General features: G+C 42.7%; 1 protein-coding gene across 4 annotated transcripts; it reads right to left on the reverse strand.

The window, feature by feature from the left end:
• Positions 1-1,028: 1,028 nt before the first annotated feature.
• On the reverse strand, positions 1,029-21,564 carry LOC143508756 (ribonuclease P protein subunit p25-like protein). 4 transcript variants are annotated; one of them, XM_076997395.1, is made up of 6 exons: positions 21,472-21,564; positions 20,119-20,188; positions 5,512-5,564; positions 5,277-5,395; positions 3,928-4,114; positions 1,029-2,398 (listed from the first exon to the last, which is right to left on the reverse strand). In XM_076997395.1, exon 6 carries the CDS (start codon positions 2,322-2,324, stop codon positions 1,644-1,646), a length of 681 nt encoding a protein of 226 aa, XP_076853510.1. In that variant the 5' UTR covers positions 2,325-2,398; positions 3,928-4,114; positions 5,277-5,395; positions 5,512-5,564; positions 20,119-20,188; positions 21,472-21,564; the 3' UTR covers positions 1,029-1,643. The 4 variants fall into 4 exon arrangements, with proteins under 4 accessions (XP_076853510.1, XP_076853511.1, XP_076853512.1 ...); XM_076997396.1 differs by lacking the exons at positions 20,119-20,188; positions 21,472-21,564 and adding an exon at positions 10,947-11,024; XM_076997397.1 differs by lacking the exons at positions 5,277-5,395; positions 5,512-5,564; positions 20,119-20,188; positions 21,472-21,564 and having other exon boundaries at positions 3,928-4,135.
• Positions 21,565-22,015: the final 451 nt, after the last annotated feature.

Here is a 22,015-nt window from a genome sequence, read left to right on the forward strand (position 1 = left end):
TGTCTACTGCAGACAAGTGAACCTCAGGGAAACCAGTGTAATACTCAAAGGGTTTTTAAAGAATGTCTGGCCATTGTTCAAAGCCCGGTGCAGTCCCACAGTGGGACTGTGAATACATTTGCAAAATTGGATTGCATTGGGTTGTATGGTACAAACCCATTACAGAAGTCTAGTGACATTTTGATAAATTAAATGCATTAAGTGGACTTCAGGCCTTAGAGATTTTCATTATGATCAGGAGAAACATCCCCAGGTTACACATGAAAAAAAGTATTATATACTTAGTCATGGCTGAAGAAGTTAACTCAGACGAGACACCCTGTGGACATTCTGTCAATGTCCTAAAATGATGGATGTCCTATCTGAACACACTGCACCCACTGCAGGCAGGTGTAACATGGCATAAACACAATTTGTGGGCTGCCATAGGAATGCCCTGCAAATACTGCTACTGATGAAGAAATTATATACAGTACTGTTCATTATTCAATACTAACAGGGACTCATTGAGTTGCAGAAGGATATGGCTATGGGTTAAGACACACCAAAACTAATCTCCCAAACTAGATTTTGTTGTGTTTTGTATTACAGTAATACTGGATTTAGTCATTGTTTGTGTTGTTGCCCTTTGACGACAATGGGAATAGTGAACAAAGAACAAATGAACAAAGATGATCTGGGAATATCAACAGACATAATGTTCACTCATATCTATAATTTCAGCGGCTATCACTTTAACACCACTTTAGCACCCAAGGTGGACAGCTAAGCTTTAGCTCATTTCAAGCGAGGTAGGATGGAATGTAGGTGGATGCTGCTTTAGGGCAATAGCAGCCCATGTCCACCATCTTCTGGAGCTCCTTTGGTGTTTAGCGTTCATTCCCGCACAGCAGAAAAGAGAGTACCCACACGCACAACCCTGAAACTATGGAATAACGTATGGAATTGGGACACTGTAATACTGGATTGCTGTTTAAATACAGGTTAAAAGTATTTTTTTAATTAAAAAATATAAACACTCATCATACTGTGCACTGGTGTGACATAATTGTTCATTTTGTTGTCTTGCTTGGTTTTGTTCTTCAGTGTTTACATTTGATCCCATTTTTAAATGTTCTTCTTCTTTAATTTCATGGATTATCAAAACATGATATTCTGTCTCTGCTAGACCCGAATGTCATGCAGTGTGATAAAATAAAGAGTGAGCATGACATCTTGTAGAATTTTCTTTTTTCTCCAAATAATTTATTCTCAGGGAATGTGGGCAACGTAAGGACGTACATTCACCATATAGCAGGAACGGGGTTCTGGACAATTGTTTTCTCTCTACAGCAAGGAACAATCCAGCCTGGGCATTAGCAAAAGAAAGAGAGATTGATCCAGTCACTGAAATGGACTATGGTTCAGAAATGGTCCTGCCCTCCCAGACATGCTTCAGCTCTTTTTAAAGACAACACAAAACTTAATTTCAACTTCAGTATCTTGAGATACATCACTGCACTCACCTAATCAAGCACATTGCAGTCAGTTTTATTGCAGTGAAATAAACACAACTGTCTGTCTGTAGGTCCTCTAAACGAGTTTCACAGTTCCAGTCTGTGCCTCTGATTTCTTTTTCCCTCCAAACAGGCAGCATGTTTACCTTACTCATGGCCTCCGCTCTGAGGGCAGAATCGTTTTGGCTGTGCCTCACTTGGGACGGCAATGTGGTCAAACGGTCTTTTTCCTGCTTGGTGCAGTCCATCATGAGCTTCCCTCTCCTCCCAAAGAGCGCTGTGGGTCTCCGGGGGTTGGTACCCAGGCTCCAGAGGGTCCAGAGGGTCCTTGGATAGGAGGATGCTGATGGAGGGCACCGTCCTGTGGACGGTCATCTCCCCGTCACCCCCCTCCTGACCCTCCCACACCTCCCGCACACTCTTGTAGCGCACTTTCGTTAGCTGGTGCAGACCGCCCACCTTCCTCTTCATGATCTCAGCGCAGGTGATGGTTTTGGTCACCGCTCGGCCCGAGCCGGTGAACACCACCTGTCTCAGGCCGGCAGGCACCACGCTCCCCGCCTCACGCTGCATCCGCGCCATGGCGAAACCCATGAGGTTGCGAATCTTGCTGCCTTCCTTCACCCTCATCTCCAGCACGCCTGGCAGGAGCCCCGGGAACGGGCACGGGCTGTCCTCCTCCGTGCGGCAAACCTTCTTGAAGCCCGCCGCGACGCTTGTTTTCAGCGCGGGGCCAGGCGGAGGTTGAGGAGGAGGAGGAGGGGCCAGCAGGGCAGCGGTCCCGCCCTGATGGGGTCGGCTCTCATCCCGTGCGATGCTCAGATCCATAAGAACACCTCCGTATCTTCCGGGAGCGCTAGGCAGTCCCTGCGGGTCTGGAGAACGACGTCTGCTGTAAGCTCCTGCGCATAGAGGACACAATCATGTCTCCATTTCCACCGCTTCAATAACTCACAACTATACTAGCGCGCTCACACTTCACAATGATCTTTTTTTAAATAAAATGAACAATCTAGCTTGAGCAGCCTGAAATACATTAACGGCTGAAAGCACCAGCCAGAATATTATCCACTTAGTTAGGCTTTGATTTAAAGCATCTATTGGTCCTTCTCATGGAGTACTGTAACAGAAGACAAGAACAACCACCACATATAGTGGAATAAAGTGGAAAGTACAATTTAAAAGCTGAACGTAAAGGCCAATCACTGGAAAAAAAACAAATGTTCTCTAATTAAAAACCAAAAGCAAACTTTACCTCTGTCTCAAATATCTGAACATTAGTGAAAAAAGCATATATTTCATGAAGTGGCCTTCCCATTAACTTTTGAGCAACTTTGATTGTCCAGTGCTTCCTTCTGCAGAGCTGAATGCTGATTACATGATAGAAGTCATCACTTTTGCAGAATCCTCTTCTCACATCTCTGGAGATCAAAGGAGAACTTCACTCTAGTCTTCTGCTCTCAGCCCCTCTTCACTGCCGTCCTCTCCCCCTCCCGCTGCTCCGGGCCGGACTCCCATGGACTCTGCAGGCACTGCCTTCCTTGTTAGTTTCCTGGCAGGTCCAGGCTTGGCTGGAACACATGCCTGCAGAGAGTCTTTTAAATGCCTCCAAGTGACAAAGTCTGTGTTTTCTTTCCAGAGACGCAGAGGGGAACAGCGCTGGTTTGTAAATGCAAGCAGGGGAGGATGTGTGCGGGTTAGCGGGCGAGAGACGGTGGGCTGGATCAAGACGGAAATATTTCAGCCCCCTTAAAGGTGCAGTAGCCTCCTCTGTATCACACAGCTGTCATTGCAGTAACCAATGTGCACAGCTTAAGAGTGGGAATCTATTTCTTTAAGAGCAAAAGAACCAGTTCGAGCAACTTGTGTCAATCTGTTTAGAGGACATTCCAATGCACGTGCTCAATGTACATGACTCATTAACCGGCAGCTATGAAATAGGGAGTCAGTCAAGCTTATAAAAATGCATTTTTTCGCCGGGTGAAACAATGAATGAAATTAGCTCACTTCTAATTGAAAATATCCTTCAAGGGCCTGCCGAAAGTACAGGGCATTAAATTGCACTGTACTTAGCCTTTTATCCTCGTAGATGTTTTTGCCCATTACTATTTGCATAATGTGCTGTAAATGATCTGGGTAGAGATGCAGTAAGACCTTCTTGAGAAAGTACATGGGTCCCATTAAACATAAACTATTAGACACTGCCTTAATCTGCTAGGAATAAGTCATCTGGGTCCCTTTTTGTGCCTACATGAAGCACTGAAATGGTGTCATAAATCATATAGTGTTTGTTTCAGAACAGGTGTGAGCAGTTAACAAATCACTTCATGTTACTTCCCAGGTGTAATGTATGCATTCATTCTTTCCTAAAGTTTTTTACAGTTTTAACATATGACATTTGTACTGTTGTGATGATCTACGGATGGCGAACCTTGAAGGATATTTTGCAGGCATGTGCCCTGTTTGGGAAGCCACTGGCCTTGGAAACGAAGCAGCTCTCAGACCCGGACAGTCCTGGGCTGTGGTGGACAGCTGGGCAGCAGGGTTAGTCAGCACAGCTGACGGACAGGCTGTTAAATGGGTAAAGGCAGACCACTCAACCTGAAACCACGAGCTGTCTGAGAGAAGGGAGAGAGACGGAGAAAGAGAGATGGAGAAAGAGAGGCAGACAGAAAGAGAGAGAGAGAGAGAAAACTAAATATTTACTTTTATGTTTAAATGTTTTTACATGATATTACTTACAGTACATTAGATGTGATTCTTTAATTAGATCTTGGTCTAGAGAATATAAGAATGTATTTCTTATAATGTTTAATATTATAGTTTTAAGATGTGCAGTTTCAAATGTTGATTCATAATAAACTTTTAGTTAAAAGGATTTTGTCTGCAGCAGGATATATGACAGCCTTTTTATTTCTATAGCAGGCACAGAGTGCTGGGTGCTGGTGGGGGTGGTGGTGTGTGGGGTGGCATGTGGGGGCCGGTGTGTGTGGCAGAGTGATCATTTGGCTGTTTGGGAGAAATTACCCTCATCATTCATAAAGAGATGCACAGCTGCCTGAGGGGAACAAGCAGTGTTACTGCATTATAGACACACACACACACACACACACACACACACACACACACACTCTCTCTCTCTCTCTCTCTCTCTCTCTCTCTTTCACTGTCTGTCTGTCTCTCTCTCTTTCTCTGCCCATTTCTCTAAAATCTGACAAGTAAATGGATAATACTTCATTTCTTTTGAAGCATGTTCCTACATTGTGACAGAATTAATTTGTGAATAAAGCTTTGAAATGTTACTAGGGTGGAGTGAAGCTTTCAGCATACGGGGTGATGGGCCCACTCCCCACCCCCCACTCACACCCTCCTCTCCCCACTCTGCCCCACCCTAGGGCCCCCCACACCCCTAACTCCACCCTTCCCCCCAGACTGTATAAATGATACAGGAAAATGTGCATGTGGAGAACCTATTTACCTCAGACTTTCCACTTCATGCCTTTCAGTGACGTTCGACAGACGTTTTGACAGTCATTAAACATATTAATTGCACTACTAAACTGAATACAATTGATTGTAAATTAAACAGCACGCATTTAAGCGTGCAGGGGCCCATCAAATCAGCATGCAGCTTGCAAAACTAATTTAGTGCTAATAGTAATGTAGAATCTGTAATATCCCTAATACAATAATATTATAACAAAAACTCCACCACCACTTGAGAGCAGGCAGCACAGTGTAGTGTATTTATATATATTTATAACTCAGAAATCACAACACCTCACTGCATTTGTGGTCCCCTGGTATGGGACTTCATCCATTTCAATAGTTGTTTGGGAGTTTCCACCTCCTCTACTCTTTCTCCTCCACTCTGCAGCTTGAACAATTCTTCTTTCCTTCTGATATTAAATTAGAATTTGCACAATTTTACTGCAGATCAATGCAAAAAGTCTAAAGTAAAGTCCAAAGTAAAGCAATATTTGAAAACACTACAATCAATACAGAAAACACCAACCTCCTTTCAGTCAGTCAGTGCTCCTCATCAATCTTGTTATCTTCCTCCTCCTGCTTATCATAATAATAACAATAATAATAATGCCAAAATCTTGACACACACACACACACACACACACACACACACACACACACACACACACACACACACACACACACACACACACACACACACACAAAGATATGCATAGTCATAGGCCTTTTGTAGATGAAAGTTTGGCTCGCTGACAGCTAAATTACAGCTTAGACCCTAATAATACCTCCAAACATACTGAAAGATGCTGTTATCACTCACCTATCTGACAGCTTTGCAAAGTGCAAAACAAAACCTTTATATGCTTGTGGTGTGTGTGTTTGTATGTGCGTGTATGTTTTTGTGTGTGTATGTGTATATTTGGGTGTGTGTGTGTTAGAGGTGTCATTCATTGTCTGGTCCTCAAGGGCAAATAAAATTCTCAGAGTGCACCAGGCGACAAATATCGATAATCATTCTCCCATCTCCTCTAGACTATCACCCTCTCTTCTTTAAGGCCTTTCCCGTCTACTGTGACACTGTCAGGGAAGGTACCAGAGAACTGAGAGAGCAAGAAAGAAGGAGAGATGAAGAAGGGAGGGAAGGGCTTGCCTGAAGGAGGAGTGGCATAATTAACATGCTATAACTCCAGCAACACCTCTCCCCCTCTCTTTTTCTTTAGCTCTCTCTCCCTCTCTCTTTCTTTAGCTCTCTCTCTTTCTTTCTCTCCCTCAGGCTGCTCCTCTTGGTCGACACTGCAATGCAGATGTGAGCATCACACCCTGGCATTGAAAACTTTCAATGAGAGAAAGAAAGACATGGTGAGAAAAAGAGATAGACAAAGAGAAAGAGAGCAAAAGCAAGAAAGATATGGAGGAAAAAGAAGAGGAAGAGGGAGGGTTGAAAGAGAGGGAGAAGGTCTCGTAGAACCTGTTCAACAAAACATTTACCCACATTAGTACCTGTAGAAGTATGTTTATTGCTACTACTGTCTGAGAATAGCTGCTTCTCTTTATGTCTGCTTTTAATATTTTGGAATATTGAGTGCTTCTAGTCCTACTACGTAATGAACGTCCCTGCATTTGATAACTGAAAGCAATTTCGTTCATTCATTTTGAAATGGATGGAACTCTTAAAACATATCTATATAACCAGAAGAGCACGTGAAAATAAAACATGCTCCTACCCCCATTTTCTAAATGAGTTTGCACAATGTCGTCACCTCTGCATTTGGTTAAAAACGCTTCACTCTAATTGTTGTCATTATCTGATAATGGCATCTGCATGCACACTCTGTTTTGTACCGGCTCTGCTCTCTCTAATGTAGTTTATTGGAAATTTCCAATCAATTAAATTACAGTCAATTAGCCCAGTATGGGAGAAAGCAGAAAGCTAATTAATGAATTTGGGTGCGACGTTCCCTCATTAGAATTTTTTAGAGGACGTAATGCCGCTTGGAGAGCCGCTCGAGGAGGCGTAATGACAGGAAATCACTGATGCGCTGTGAGTGGAGACTTTCTATCCGCAGGGAGGTGTGAGAGAAGCATAATTGTTCCTGAAGAATAACTCGTTGTGTGTCTAGGAGCTCATCATTCTGGGCGAATGTCCGGAGAAACGCCGCCCCTTGTTTAGGGCGCCATAAGCCTCTTCCTCAAAACCAGGTCATCAGAGCTGCAGAAGTCCAGTCTGAACATGTTTACGCTCCATGAAAGGAACTTCTTCTGTTCTGTAGAGTAGGAGCCATTGTGTTGTGGGACAGATTTTGGCCAGCAGCAAGTCAGTCATTAATGTCAAAATAAGAGAATGCTACTCATTTCTTCTTTAATGTTACGAAGACAACAAAATTACGTTGTTTACTGAGAGCAGACACAGGCCTGTTACCAAGCTGTTCACTTGAAATTACCATATTATAATGCAACAGTGATTCTCAATGGGAGAGTTTGTCACTCCCCAGACCCCCATATAAAGGCAGTCTATTCGGCATGTTACCAGATGGCTATAGGGCTTTGAGAGAGAGAAAGAGGGAGAGAAAGAGAGAGAGAGAGAGTTTCCCCTGCAGTGCCTGTTCGTACTGGGTCACTGCCTTCTCCGTCATGCTGCAGAGAGGAGCTGGGTCATCTAACTCAACAGCCAGCCCAGGAAATGTTAAATGTATGTGTGTGTGTGTGTGTGTGTGTGCACGTGTTTGTGATAAAATGAATAGATTGTGGGATATGTCACGAGGTCTAAATCCGGAAGCCTTGTCACTCATTTTAAACATATATCACAGCAGGTTAAGCAGTTTATTCAGTGCTCTAACCAGAGAGTGCTCCCGGAAAATACAGGAACCAATCAGCCAACACGGGAACAAGACCACGCGTTTCTACAGGACACAACCACACTTGTCCCATTTTTAATTGCAATGGAGAGCAATCAGTGCATAAATCCCTCACAAATCCCAGCTTTACAATGGAACTATAATTGCAGGAGTGTAATTGCATGCCAAAGCTCTGCTTCCGTATGTGTGTGTATATGTAAGTGTGTGTGTGCGTGTGTTTGGGGGGGATTCTGTGTGTGTGTATGCTCATACACACATGTTCATCATTGCTCCCTGTGTCTCAGTAATTAGAAACAGGGGGGAAATGAGGTGGCAATTTTGTGCCAGCAATTAGCATAATGTAAAAGAAGCATCAGTTATGCTGTAGTGGGTGAGGCAGAGGTTGTGCTGGGCTGACACCGGACTTCCCAATAATCTCTGTGGGAGTCTGGGTGGTTTCACATACAGCCACAGACACAACATTTACAGGTGAACTACAGGTCTCAATAAAATGAAGGACGCGTTATTCGGTTATTGCCGCCAGAGGCTATATTTATGTTGTAATATGTCAAATTATAGCATCAAATAATAAACATATTGTTTTTTTATATAAAAATGTTGAAACTGACACCATTGTCATGGTTCTTTTATGAAACTGAATTAAAGAAGAAGTTAACTTCTGTTCTTTCGAAATGCCCGACAAACTTGTCCTGTATATCCACTTGTTTGGAAATGAAATAATGAAAGGACAAGGACACAGGAATCAAGGACTCCTTCAGTAGTCTCACCGAGCAACTCTCCATGGCACTCAGGCAATCAGCTGCATGGATTTACACATTTTCATTTTGATGAATTATCAAAATCCCCCTCAGGCTGAGGAACTGGCAACCTCCAGACAAAAGGTACGCACTGATAAGTTTAGAGGTTAGCCAGCTGCAAAGGGAACGATAGCAGCACGATTCAGACTTCCTACTCCAACATGCAGACGCATGTGTCATGTGTTTTAGCCAGCACAGCAAAATTGCTACTCATTGTACATTTGTTGGAACTGCACTATTTTTCGAATGTTGGAACTGCACTATTTTCGAATCAGTGATTTTGCTGTGGAGGACCTCAAAGTGACTGAAGTGTTCAGTGCTATCTCACGTGAGCTGTTCACGTGAGCTGCAGACACTTGTATTTATTCTCGCCAGCACTTTCCAGTTTTTTTTTGGCGCAGGAGCGATTAGGCCGACAGTACGTGATGCAAACGAACCGAACGCCAAGAATCAGCACTGGTACAGCACCCTGCCAAACGATCTAAACGACCTCTGTCCCTTCTTTAGATGCTTTGACTAAAGCGTGAAAATTCTCCCCCTCTTTTTTCCGCTCCGCTGTTAGATGGTTGAACAGTGCATGCCTCGCATCATCAGCTTTCTGCTGATGGAATCAAAGCACCTTTCACAGATTTAAATGAAGTGCACTGGCCTGTGATTGGTATTGGAAAAGCATTTGTTGTAGCGAAGCCACACAGAAGGAGCTTTAAATACAAGGCAATCATAGTGCCGGGCGTAGACATGAATAAGGTGTGCGTGCGTGTGCTTTTATGTCTGGGCGTGCGTGCACGTGTGTGTGTGTGTGTGTGAGGACTGCTAAGTAGTGCAACTACTGGATTATCATGGTAATCAACGATAAGGCGAAACATGTCGGACCTTTGAAGCTTGCCTTTCTCTCCCGGATATTGTCAGGCCTTTCTCTCCCTTTCTGGATAAAAGCTATAATTTAAAAGCCTCATCTGAGGTTCATCTTTCATTATTTGATCCGTGCACTTATTCCTCGGGCCGCTGGAGCTGCACCGGGGGCCTGAATCGCGGCAGGCGGGCGTGGGCTCGCACGCGCAGCCCCCACACACAGCCCAGAAAGAGCAACACGGGGGCCTCCATCCCCATTATTACACACGTCAAGATCTCCCGTTGTAGTCGGATACAAACATGTGACACCTTTAGTTTTCCACCTTTGATAAGCCTGCGGATTTCCATTTCGACAGCACCACACCATCCCTCCTGGCTGCTGCATGCGGTGGTATAGAACAGAGCCCTTCACAGTAGGTAAGACTGGGTGTGCTCTCTAATTTTGAAGCCCGCTATAATGAGACCTTGTCACGGGCAGAGGTTCCTGCTGCCAGAGTGCCTCCTCAAATAAGCACCTATTGTGAAGTTGAGGCAGAAAAGACTGCTGAGACAGCCATAGCTGGCAGTGGCAGGAAAAAGAGGGGGAGGCGGGAAAGAGGGGGAGGTGGGCGAGACAAGGTAAGGAGGATAACAGTAGGAAAAAAGAGAGGAAGATTGCCGAGCGATTTGCTGCGTTAGACATTCGAGCTTCGCCTCCACAGCACACAGTTCATTCCATTATTCTCCCCCACTTCTCTCGCTCTCTCTGTCTCACTCGCGCGCTCTCTCTGTGTCTCTCTTTCTCGCTGTCTGTTCATCAAAGCAGCAGGGCCTGCAGTTCAGAACATGCTAAGCTTGAGCGAATAATTGATCAAAGTGAAATTAAAACAATTGGATTTATACTCTACCAAGAACAGAAGGCCTATGGAGCTTGGGGGTAATCAATCAGAGAGCGTGGAGCTATGTACCATGACCAACCTAGTCTGATGTTAGGGAATATGTTTATAAATATTAACCCCACATGACTGATTTATTGAACCTCCCCTCAAGGCTAAACTTACTATGAATACAATTTCAAATCAACTCTTTTAAGAGATATAAGCACATAATAAATTTGAAAATTAAACATAAAAAAATTCTCATGTTGGAGTCAGTAAGAAATATTGCTTTCCAAATTGCAATACTTTAAAAAGTACTTGTAACTTAATTTTTGTCCATATTAATTTATGTGAATTTTTGAACATGCCAGCTGTCCTTTGCATTGTATCAATATTTTATAATGAGTGGACAGAAATTGTGTAAATTAACTGGAATAAAGTTAACAGTTTCTAACTATTAAAAAACTTGTTTTTCTCTGATAGATTATTTCAAAATTTCAAAGATACAGGGCTGTTTGACTGCAATATTGTGAAGCTGATTAAGATCATTTAGGAGGTTCAAACATTGGCTTGAATCTCAGTATTCACACTGCTGCTTACCAATTTCTCCTTCATATCTGTCAGGTCAGGGCTCTTTTTGCACAATGCAATAATCACCATCCCATCTTACCTAGAGGAGCAAATGTCTACAATCGAGTCAGAACAACCAGACATTTTTTTAAAAACTTTTTTGCTTTTAAAGTGAAAGTCCAAATTCATGACTTATGATTAACTACATAACAAAAACATACAATATTTATTAATTATGATTGATATTAACCAAAAAAATGTTAGTGTGTACATTCTATAAGATTAAAGTAACATTAATAAAAAATTAATGCAATTTTGATCCGGTTCCCAACTAATTCAATAAGAAGTGTGTAACATTGGAGTGTTGGAGACTGGACACAATATTAAAGGATATTAGAGGAATGTATCAACACTACTAACAAAACGACACTAAACACAAAAACAGGGAGCAGAGACAGACCACACACTAACCCAAAAAAACCAAATAGCACAGACAGAAGACACTAATACATACAACCTGGGAAACATGGACTCTAAACTACACAATATGCACTACACAATATGCACATCAGATATAGGACAGTCACACACTAACACATTGAACCAGGGAGACATAAAGCTAAAGAAAAATAAAGACATGAAACAGTAAACCAGAGACTAGAGAGACCTGATTAACACCAAGGACTTACCAACACACACACACACATCAAACAAAGACAGACCAAAATATATAACTCTAAGAACACTAACTGGAAGTACAACAAAACGGAAAGCCTGGCAAATATCTATTTTGACTGAAGCATAAGAGAAGCACCAGAGGGGGGGGCGGGGCGGGGCAGGGCGGGGCGGGGCGGGGCGGGGCAGGGCAGGGCAGGGCATACATGTAAGCATAGACGTAATGACTGACAACACAACTGCCAAAACACAGGACTTAAATACACAGAAAAACCAATAACCCAACGAGACACACCTGAAAACCATGACAAGGGGGCGGAGTACAAGGGGGCGGACTATAAGGGTGGGACGTGAAACCAGACACAATAAGGAATTGCAAAATAAAAGCATGCAAAGAGGAAACCAGGAAACAAACCAAAATAAGAGGGGTTGAAGAGGAGACCATGACAAAGTGTCCCCCGATTATTTCTGTTTCTATTTGTCCCTTCATTAATGCATCTCTTGTCTCTGGTCCCTATGGTCCTCAAAACTTTAGCCATTATTCTACAATCTTCTCATTTAAAGTGCAACTTTAAATCTTCTCACAGTACATACTCCTTTATAAATAAATAAATAAATAAATTAGTGGTGGGCCGTTAACGGCGTTCGGTAATTTGATACTCTTATCGGGCGATATAAAAATTATCGCCGTTAATCTATTCTTAAAGTTGGGTTGGGAACTGGGTCAACATGGGTAAGCAAACCAGTGGCGGTTCTAGGGGTGGGGCCACAGGGGCATTGGCCCCAGCTGAAATCTGATTGCCCCCCTGAAGTGCCCCTGTCCTGTCACTCATCTGTCCTTTGCCCGAGAGCGATGATCATCAGATTATAGGTGGATGCAATTCCATACCCAAACACTAGTGGCGCCAAATCGGAATGTCCAGAGTGAATAAAGCTTACAGAAGATTTGCACGATCCAGCGGAGAAACTTTTTCTATCCACAACCGATGGCACTTTTGAGGAGTTGGTTGGTAAGTCATAAATCCTTGTTTACTCACAGCTGTCACGTAGCTTTAGTCTGATTAACATTAAATTAAGATGCAAAGCTAACAATAGTTAACAGTAGTGTTAACTGAGGCTCTACTTGTGTTTAGACATGAACGTTAGCATTTTGCTAATAAATGTAATGCGAATTCATGTTCTTCTTTGTAACTTGTGTGTTAACATTAAATATGTTTGGCAATGATAGAGAATATAAAAAGAAAGGGTCAGTGTCAGTGTCAGCAGTTTTTGGCCAAAAGATTGAGCCAGCCAGACGCTGAAACAGAGCAGAGAGAGAGAGAGAGCAGCAGAAGACTCTGGACCAGAGGCTGGTCAGGAGCAATGCAACAACAGTTAATGCTGTAATGTATGATATTGTAACTTGTGAAATGGCACATAAGTTCACTGAATTCGTACACCTCATAGTGATGATTTACCATAACTTTAATGTAATGGCTTAAATTTGTATTGGTTCGTATATGACCACATCTACCACAACTCACTATATTTTAAGCTTTCAAGTCTTTCCTTCAGTTTTAAATAAATAATAATGTGGTCTTGTAGACAACATGGTTTCTGCTGAATAGTTTGTGACATACAGTATATATGTATTTTAGCCACAAACTGGGACAGGACTCTCTCTGATAAGGACAAGCAGAGTGAAGTTGATGACTTAACTCCCCATTCTACTGAGCCACCAGAGTCACCGATCAGTGCAGATCCTACAGGATCTGATGGTAAGAGGCTATCTTGGAAAGTAATAACTGATTGCGTGTGTATTGTGACACTAGGCTTATGTTAAATAATTTGTCATTTGCTGCTTTCAGACATCTTCCAGTGTGGTGCACAGAATCCTGTGCAGACATCAAATGATTGTTCTACTCCAGTAGGACCTGATGGCTTTTCATTCTGTAAATGGTCTTTAAATTTCAGTGAATTATGCACTCATTCACTTACTGTTGCTGAATGCCATGAAAGTTAAAAGTTGAGGGATATTAACAATTGACTGTGCGTGCAAGGATGTTGGACAAATACTTGGTCCCTCTATGAATATTATGGCCCCTTGATGGCCCCTTACTCAGAAAAATCCTAGATCCGCCACTGAAGCAAACTATGATGACTTTCAACTTGATAATTTAGCTCGGCTGTATTCCTAATCAAATTGCACAGTAGGGGCGAGAACGAGTTTCAGGGTTCATACACTTTTTTGACAATCAATTTCCATGACTTTTCCATGACTTTTCCATGACTTTGAGGCAAATTTTAATGACTATACATTCTCTAAACATATGGGTAGACATGAAAAATAAGAAAAAATCCAGGCCAAAATTCCACAGTATATCATAAATTAATTACAAGCCACGTGATTTAATTGAAAAAATAAACATTTACCGTATTTTCAATATCAATATAAACCGGAGTTACGACCTACTTTTTTTTTTATTTCGCGCGTGCACGGAGGAGCAGTGGCAGCACAGTGGAGTGTTCTGGAGTGTTGTGTACGATAAGCTGAGGCAGCACAGGCTCCACTGCAGCCCATCTCGGCAACACGATCGCTCTTTCTCGCGTTGTACGCACGAGGACATCATTAGTTTTTTTTCTATAGCCTACTGTGTTTACGATCAAAACGTATCTAAATCTAGGGTCGCGCTTAACGACGAAAACTGCTTTATGACGGACTTTTCAGTTTCTAACCCCATCGTTAACCGTGCACATTTTGCACGCCCCGTGTCCTTGTCTTTCACAAGCCATAGCTTGTATTTGTCCAACTGAAGCAGTCATTGTTTAATCGGCATTTACCAGCATTACGCTGATTTACATCAAAGTACAATCTACAGCTCCGCTTGGAGTCCGACGCTAACGCAGTGAACTAATGTGTGAAGTTACGTTAGCGGTCCGCACAATGAAAAAAAATGGCTATATTATATTTATTAATTTTTTCTTCCGGTTATCAGAACAACATACATTTATTGTGTCAAGCAAATTTCCATGACTTTTCCAAAACATTTGAGTATTTTTTATTTTTCCAAAACTTATCCAGGCCTGGAAATTGCTATTTTCAAATTCCATAACTTTTCCAGGTTTTTCATGACCGTACGAACCCTGGAGTTTTCAAACCTGTGAATTACAAATCGTACGTGTGTTTACATGGATGCCGCCACGAAGTCGCCAGGTTTGCTTCATGGAAAATTCATTTTTAGGAACGTAAAGTGTTACCGGCACTGTTGCCAACTCCTCAGTAAGGAAAGTCGCTATTGGTTGTCCTAAAAGTCGCTAGAAGTCGTTAAATGACGTCATCACTTAATTTGCATAATACATGTTTTTGAAGCTGTAAATGAATAACGTTTGGAGAGATTAAAAAAATGAGTAAAAACACCCTAAATATGTTAGAACTACAAATGAACAACATCTGTTGCCTTTGAAATAGGCAGTCACTTCTCAAAAGAACTACATGACTTTAATGCTTTGTATAAATAATTTTTACGTAAATTACATAAATAGTTTTTTTGCTGTGTTGTTAAATGTTAGTATATGAGTAGCAGTTAGCAGGAACTAGTTGGCATAGAAATCAACCTTACAATACAGGCAGTATGCCCATGTATTATCTCCAATACACGGCTTCAGCCAGCCTTTAAATTCAGGATTTGATTCCCACTCTTTCCTGTATTTTTGAGAATAGAGTTTAGAGTGAGACATGATGAGCAAGTTAGCTAGATGTTAAGCTTTCACAGAGACGCACTGTGGATGAGTCGAGTGACCGGCTACGTGGTGAATGAGGTGAAGAATGACAGACTGTGTGAGTTAAATTCAGTGATTTCTTTTCGTGTCTCACATATTTACATCCCCCGTCGGCGGCAGCTTTGGGCATGCGCAGTTCATTTGCAGTGTGGACGTGGAGCGGTGATGGTCTGCTCCATGGACGTAATTTTGATTTCAAAAGTGGGGGGGACATGGATTCGTCGCTATTTAAATATTTGGTTATAAAAAACCAATTTGGTTATAAATATAAAAAACAGGGGGGGGGGGGGGGGGGGGGGGGGGCACAACCGGCTTTTGAAAAAGTGGGGGGGGACATGTCTCCCCCACCCCCCCCCCCCCCCCCCCCCCCAAAGTACGTCCGTGGTCTGCTCTGAGTGTGAGACTGCACTGAGTGTTGTGGGCCGGGACTCACGGCAGCACCCGCCGGGGCTCACGGCCCAGAGGACAGCAACTAAAGAGCGTGTTTGTTCAGAGTCTCCAAAAGTCTCCAATAACACCACAAAAAGTCGCTTTTTTTTCTGCATTGTCCTAGCGCTAGATTCGTCGCTATTTAAATATTTATTTTTAACCGTTAAAACTGCAGAGGACCAAAACCGGCTTTTGAAAAAGTCCCCCCCCAAATTACGTCCGTGAGGTTAAATGTACTAAATGTTGGCTTACATTTGAAATATCTAGTGCTGTCAATTCCAGGTGCCGCGATTAAAGGTCCTCACCAGGATTTTGCTCAAGCTTGCTAGATTTTCTAATTAGCAATCCAGGTAAAATTAGTGGAATCAACACAATCCAGGAAGCCTGAGCAAAATCCTGGTGCGGACTTTTAATCGCGGCACCTGGAATTGACAGCACTAGAAATATCATGTTTTTCCACCCTTGCTGGTAAGTACATTCCATACATCTATCCTATGTTGCACTTCTAGGTTGCACATAAACACACACTCACACACACCCATACATCGCACTCATCTGCACTATATGTATTTGGTTTACTTTCTGTACTTCTTTGCAGTGGTCATTTGAGCTGGTTGCGTGTTTTATTTTATTAATATTATTATTATTTTATTATTATTATTATTTTTTTTTCTTCTTTTCTTTTTCTTCTCCTTTCTTCTCCTACCTCTGTCTTTTCCCTTTTTATTATTTCTCTCCCCCTCTTTTCTTGGTCCACCTAACCCCAATAATTATCACTTTGCATATTGTTATCACTATATATTGTTATCACTACACTATATATTATACAGAATTGTTATAATTGCCATTTAAATCTGTACATAAAAACAAAGTTGTCCTCCAAAGATGGGGGGGTGGAGGTGGGCCAAAAAAAAAAAAAAAAAAAAAAGAAATATCATGTTTAGCTAAATAAACATGTTATCAACCTCTTTTAATGTACAGTATGTAGGCTTACAAATTCATGTTTAACTGAATAAACCATTGAACACGGTAGCCTACATTTTATTGAGCATGTTTTTTTCTTCAAGTATCAAAGTAGAACAGCTTTCTCAAGCAGTCATTGATGCATTTTGGAAACAGGAGATGAGCCCCTGGTCTAATGCACCCTCTGTATTAAGAAACCCTATCTCAAAAACTGACTTTTAGTCATTACTTGGGTAGCACGCATATGAACCATTTTAATATAGATTAATCTAGATTAATTTCAAGATTTCAGTGAAATTAATCTAGATTAAAAAAATTAATCTATGCCCACCCCTAAAATAAATAATCTCTTGTTAAGGGCTATATTCACTATAATTATTAACGTTTTATTGATTTCCAAAAACAAAGCATGTTAGACACATCTGCCAATGACCTATAGTAAAGGCTCCATCCATCAGAGGGGGTCTAAAGTGTGGTGGGTTTATGACCAACTAGTTGTGCTCTGGGGAGCATTTTACTAAAAGCATCATGAATCCACACCATGTTTTGACTCCCTGTATGGCTGTTTTGCTAGAAATAATGTGACCGGCATCCCTCAAGGAAAGTGAATTGCATAGTGGTGGATGTCTATATACAGGAGATTAATTGGTGTGTGGTGGACTGCATTACACCACTGGTTTCTAACTAATTCTGTAATTTTCTTTATCCTTCACTTGAAGTTAAAACCAGTGCATGCTGATAACAGCTCTGTACCAGTTCAATTCCTGAAACAAAGCTACCTATGACTGTTTTCTGCCAATGAAACATTGTTCATGATCTGAAAGAGTGAGAGTGATAGGGAGGAAGGGATAGAGAGAGAGAGATAGAGAGAGAGAAAGAGACCGAGGGGGGGAAGAAAGAGAGAAAGAGACAGAGAAAGAGAGACAGCAAGGTAAGTGTGGCATAAAATTACAGTGGAGAAAAAGCATCGTCACCCTTCACATATCACTGATGTGAGGAGAGAGGGAGAGAGAAAGGAAGAGAGAGAAAGAGCAAAGAGAGAGAGAGAGAGAGATAAAGGGAACACAGAGATTGCAGTAATCTCTGTCAACCTCAGCAGCACTTCTAGAAAATTTTGCAATAGCATGTGAAATTATGTAGGATTGGTTCCTAATTTGATTACAGCATGAATATTGTCAAACAGAGTGAGAACAAGTGTGGGGTAGGAAACCCAACACAGGACGTCTGTGCGTTAGTTAGGGCAGTGTGGGGTAGGAAACCCAACACAGGACGTCTGTGCGTTAGTTAGGGCAGTGTGGGGTAGGAAACCCACCACAGGACATCTGTGCGTTAGTTAGGGCAGTGTGGGGTAGGAAACCCAACACAGGACGTCTGTGCGTTAGTTAGGGCAGTGTGGGGTAGGAAACCCACCACAGGACGTCTGCGTTAGTTAGGGCAGTGTGGGGTAGGAAACCCACCACAGGAGGTCTGTGTGTTAGTTATGGCAGTGTGGGGTAGGAAGCCCACCACAGGACGTCTGTGTGTTAGTTAGGGCAGTGTGGGGTAGGAAGCCCACCACAAGACGTCTGTGTGTTAGTTAGGGCAGTGTGGGGTAGGAAACCCACCACAGGAGGTCTGTGTGTTAGTTATGGCAGTGTGGGGTAGGAAGCCCACCACAGGACGTCTGTGTGTTAGTTAGGGCAGTGTGGGGTAGGAAGCCCACCACAAGACGTCTGTGTGTTAGTTAGGGCAGTGTGGGGTAGGAAACCCACCACAGGACATCGGTGTGTTGGATATGGCAGTGTGGGGTAGGAAACCCACCACAGGATGTCTGTGTGTTAGATAGGACAGTGTGGGGCAGGAAACACACCACAGGAGGTCTGTGTGTTAGTTAGGGCAGTGTGGGGCAGGAAACACACCACAGGACGTCTGTGTGTTAGTAAATTGGAAACAGAGAGATCAAGAAATGGAAGAGAAATGCTTACAGTATCTTGATGATGATCACTTTTGATTGCTTTTCAATATTTCTCAACATTTATCAGGTACCCATTTAAATAATAAAATGCAAAATATTTAGAATTTTTACTTAAAGTATAATCAGTTTTACATGTTGTGATATGTTTGTGTTTTTGATTTTTAATTCAGATGACTACCATTCGCCATAAAAGAAGGCATGTCTGTTTGTGTTTACATCCATTTACGTCTACTTGTGTTTGTCATCAGGTTCTGATGGCTTTTGTCCATGCGCTGAGAAGCCATATTAGTTCAATAATCTCATTCATTAACATGCAGGGCTGGTCTTGCTCTGAGCAGAGGAACAGACAGACACGACCTGTACACCACACCCCTTATTCTACAGCCTGTCTGTCTGTCTGTTATGGATGGTTGAGTCTGCTCTCTCCCTCTCTGTCTTTCTGTCTCTCTCTTTCTGTCTGTGTCTCTCTGTCTCTGCTCTGCTTAGCTGGCCAAGCTTTAATTATGCCATATTCTCTCACACTAATGGAAACCATGATGAAACTGATTAGAGCACCGCGAAGCCTGAATAGAGTCTCAAATAGAGAGGGGGAACCGAAAGAAGATAAGAAGAGAGCGAGAGAGAGAGAAAGAGAGAGAGAGAGAGAAAGAGGAAAATGCATTTGATCTGTTCTCTGATACCTGTGTTTGGGCCTGTGTAGGTTTATTAGCTGTTCTTTTATCATTCAAATGGCTGCCAGTGTTGGCCAATCTCGAGTCCAAGACTTCGACAGACAAACCCTCCCACATGATTAGACAGCAAAATAACAATGCGAGGTCCTTGATGCTCTACACACATCCAATGTTATGCGTAAAAAAAAACACCAAAATAAACCAGATAGAGGAGGCGAGAAAGAGGAGAAGGAACTAGAGGAGGTTGATGGGGGTGAGGGTGGAGGGGGGGTGTACTTTAATTCTCTCTGCACGTCTCCGCCACCGGGGCGAAGGGAGACGATTAGCCGTGATGGAGGCAGCAGTGTGACGGGAGGGTGAGGGGGGGGAGGGGGGAGTTTGGGGTGAGGGGGGGAGTTTGGGGTGAGGGGTAGGAGGCAAAGAAGAGAAAAAAGACAGAAACACAATCTTACCTTCTTGCTCTCAAACACTCTTTACACACACACACACACACACGAAGTCTATATATATATATATATATATACACACACACACAGAAAGTACACTGTATTAGAGCTCATCCAGCCACTAAAAATTAAAGTGCACACACACACCCACACACACACACACACACATACACACACATACATATATAAATATATATATATTATACATACACACACACACACATATATATATAAATATATATATATTATACATACACACACACACACACACATATATATGCTTATATAAAAGCCATTTTACTTACTGTAATTGCAGAAGTTCAGCTGCCCTGTGGAATGGGCCTAATGGAGTCCTGCTCATTTGCCCACACCTGCCTAATCTCAGAACATTACACAATGTTGTTACTTGATGTTAGTTATGGGGAATATATATTTACATACATAAGTGCATACACGTTAGGCATTCACTTACCCACACACACACACACACTGTCACCCTCTTCTTTTTTATGTTATATCCTCATGTGCAAAGATACTAAAGCATACATTACCACTATATTCCAAAAGTCAAAAAGTGGACAGGACAGATAGACAGACACAGAAAACACACACCCACACACACACGACGTCCTACACAAAACCCTGTGGGTTATTAACATGCTTTTTGAACAGCTAACAAAATGCACACGAGCCATCAGGGCCTTTACTCCAGACATATTATTAACAGGATGTGCATAAGAGCATGTCCTCATTTATTTCCTTTACAATAGGATGAAACAAGACTGCATGAAAGCAAATGTCACAAACCCATAATGGCCGTTCCAGCACATTGGTCCCATGTTGCAGTCTCACTGAATGCGCAGAAAAAAATTAATTGATGGTCGCGTTAAGTGTTCCAATAACCGTAATAAATAACAGTTAAGAGCAAGCCGACGGATGCGTATGCATTCACTGCTCGGCCTGACGTCTCAATTAGGGCCCAAATGGCTAACGGGATCAGTCAAATCCATCAAACAGCCACTAGCCAAAATCACAGTCGCTCCCAGGCCATGCCTCACGGCCGTTTAATGGATAAGTGTGACTATTACCCTCCACAGCAGCGCACATGTGTGGCTATCCGTCCCCCAGCTGCGCCAGATGTGTCCGCTAACTACATGCTGTTGGTAGGTTCACAGCCATCTCTCCCCCCACGGAAACGTTGGGAGGACGTTTGACAACCGCATTCATCTCGCACCCACCCTCTGTAGCGAAGATGTGCGGTACGTGTGACCACATTTACACAAGAGTATGTACACATGCACCCACCCAACCACACACACGTGTGTGTGTGTGCACACAGACATACACTAAACTGCATGCAGTCACTGAATAAAAGCGCTCCCACGTTTTCTTTCCAAATGGCCAGACTTAAGGTGCAATTTTGCACTGTACAGCAGTACATCGTTAGGCTCTCTGCTATGACAATCTCAGCGTGTTGATGGCAGCAACGTTTCGTTTTTTTTCTGGGCCATTTTGGCTGTCCGACTCTGCCTGGATAAGCAGGTAATTAACACAAATTATTCCAATGATAGAAAGCGAAGACAAGGGGGGAGACCCGTCTGCCCAGTCCCGTCAGGTCTGCTTAACCAAATGCATGTGCATAACGCTCACTCACACACCTCTCTGCTTTCTTTCAGTCTTTCCTGAAGTATTGACCAAATGGCCCGCTGCCTCCACACCAGGCCGTCGTGGAGTAGAAGCTCTTTTGTCCGAGCGCTTGTGCCACCGATCTCTGTCTGTTCAGTCAATAGCGGCCACTGCAATTCATATGAACGCTGCTTTGGGGTAATGAGCCACGGTAGTCGGCCATGTAAAATGGACTGGCATGCCAGACTAGATTGTAACAGAGTGGCCGCGGGTTTTGTAGAGTTCCTTTAAAAGTACAGCTAGAAAAAGGTCAACTGATCGACTTTCATTCAGTGTTCACGGTCCAAGACGATGCTGCGTTTCAATAAGGTTAAACCCCCACGCAGTACTGGACCCATGTTTTTGTATTAATTGTGCTTGCAAAGCTACAATTGTGTTCACCTTCTCCCTACCAAAGTAACTTATTCTTCTGTCTACAAGGTGGTATTTTCTGCAGACACATCCATCTCTATTAGTTTGCAGTCATCCATACCCACCACGCAGTCATTACTGATAATAAGCTCGATCTATCTCCAC

Source organism: Brachyhypopomus gauderio, chromosome 2, assembly GCF_052324685.1.
Source record: "Brachyhypopomus gauderio isolate BG-103 chromosome 2, BGAUD_0.2, whole genome shotgun sequence".
NCBI classification, from domain to species: Eukaryota; Metazoa; Chordata; class Actinopteri; order Gymnotiformes; family Hypopomidae; genus Brachyhypopomus; species Brachyhypopomus gauderio.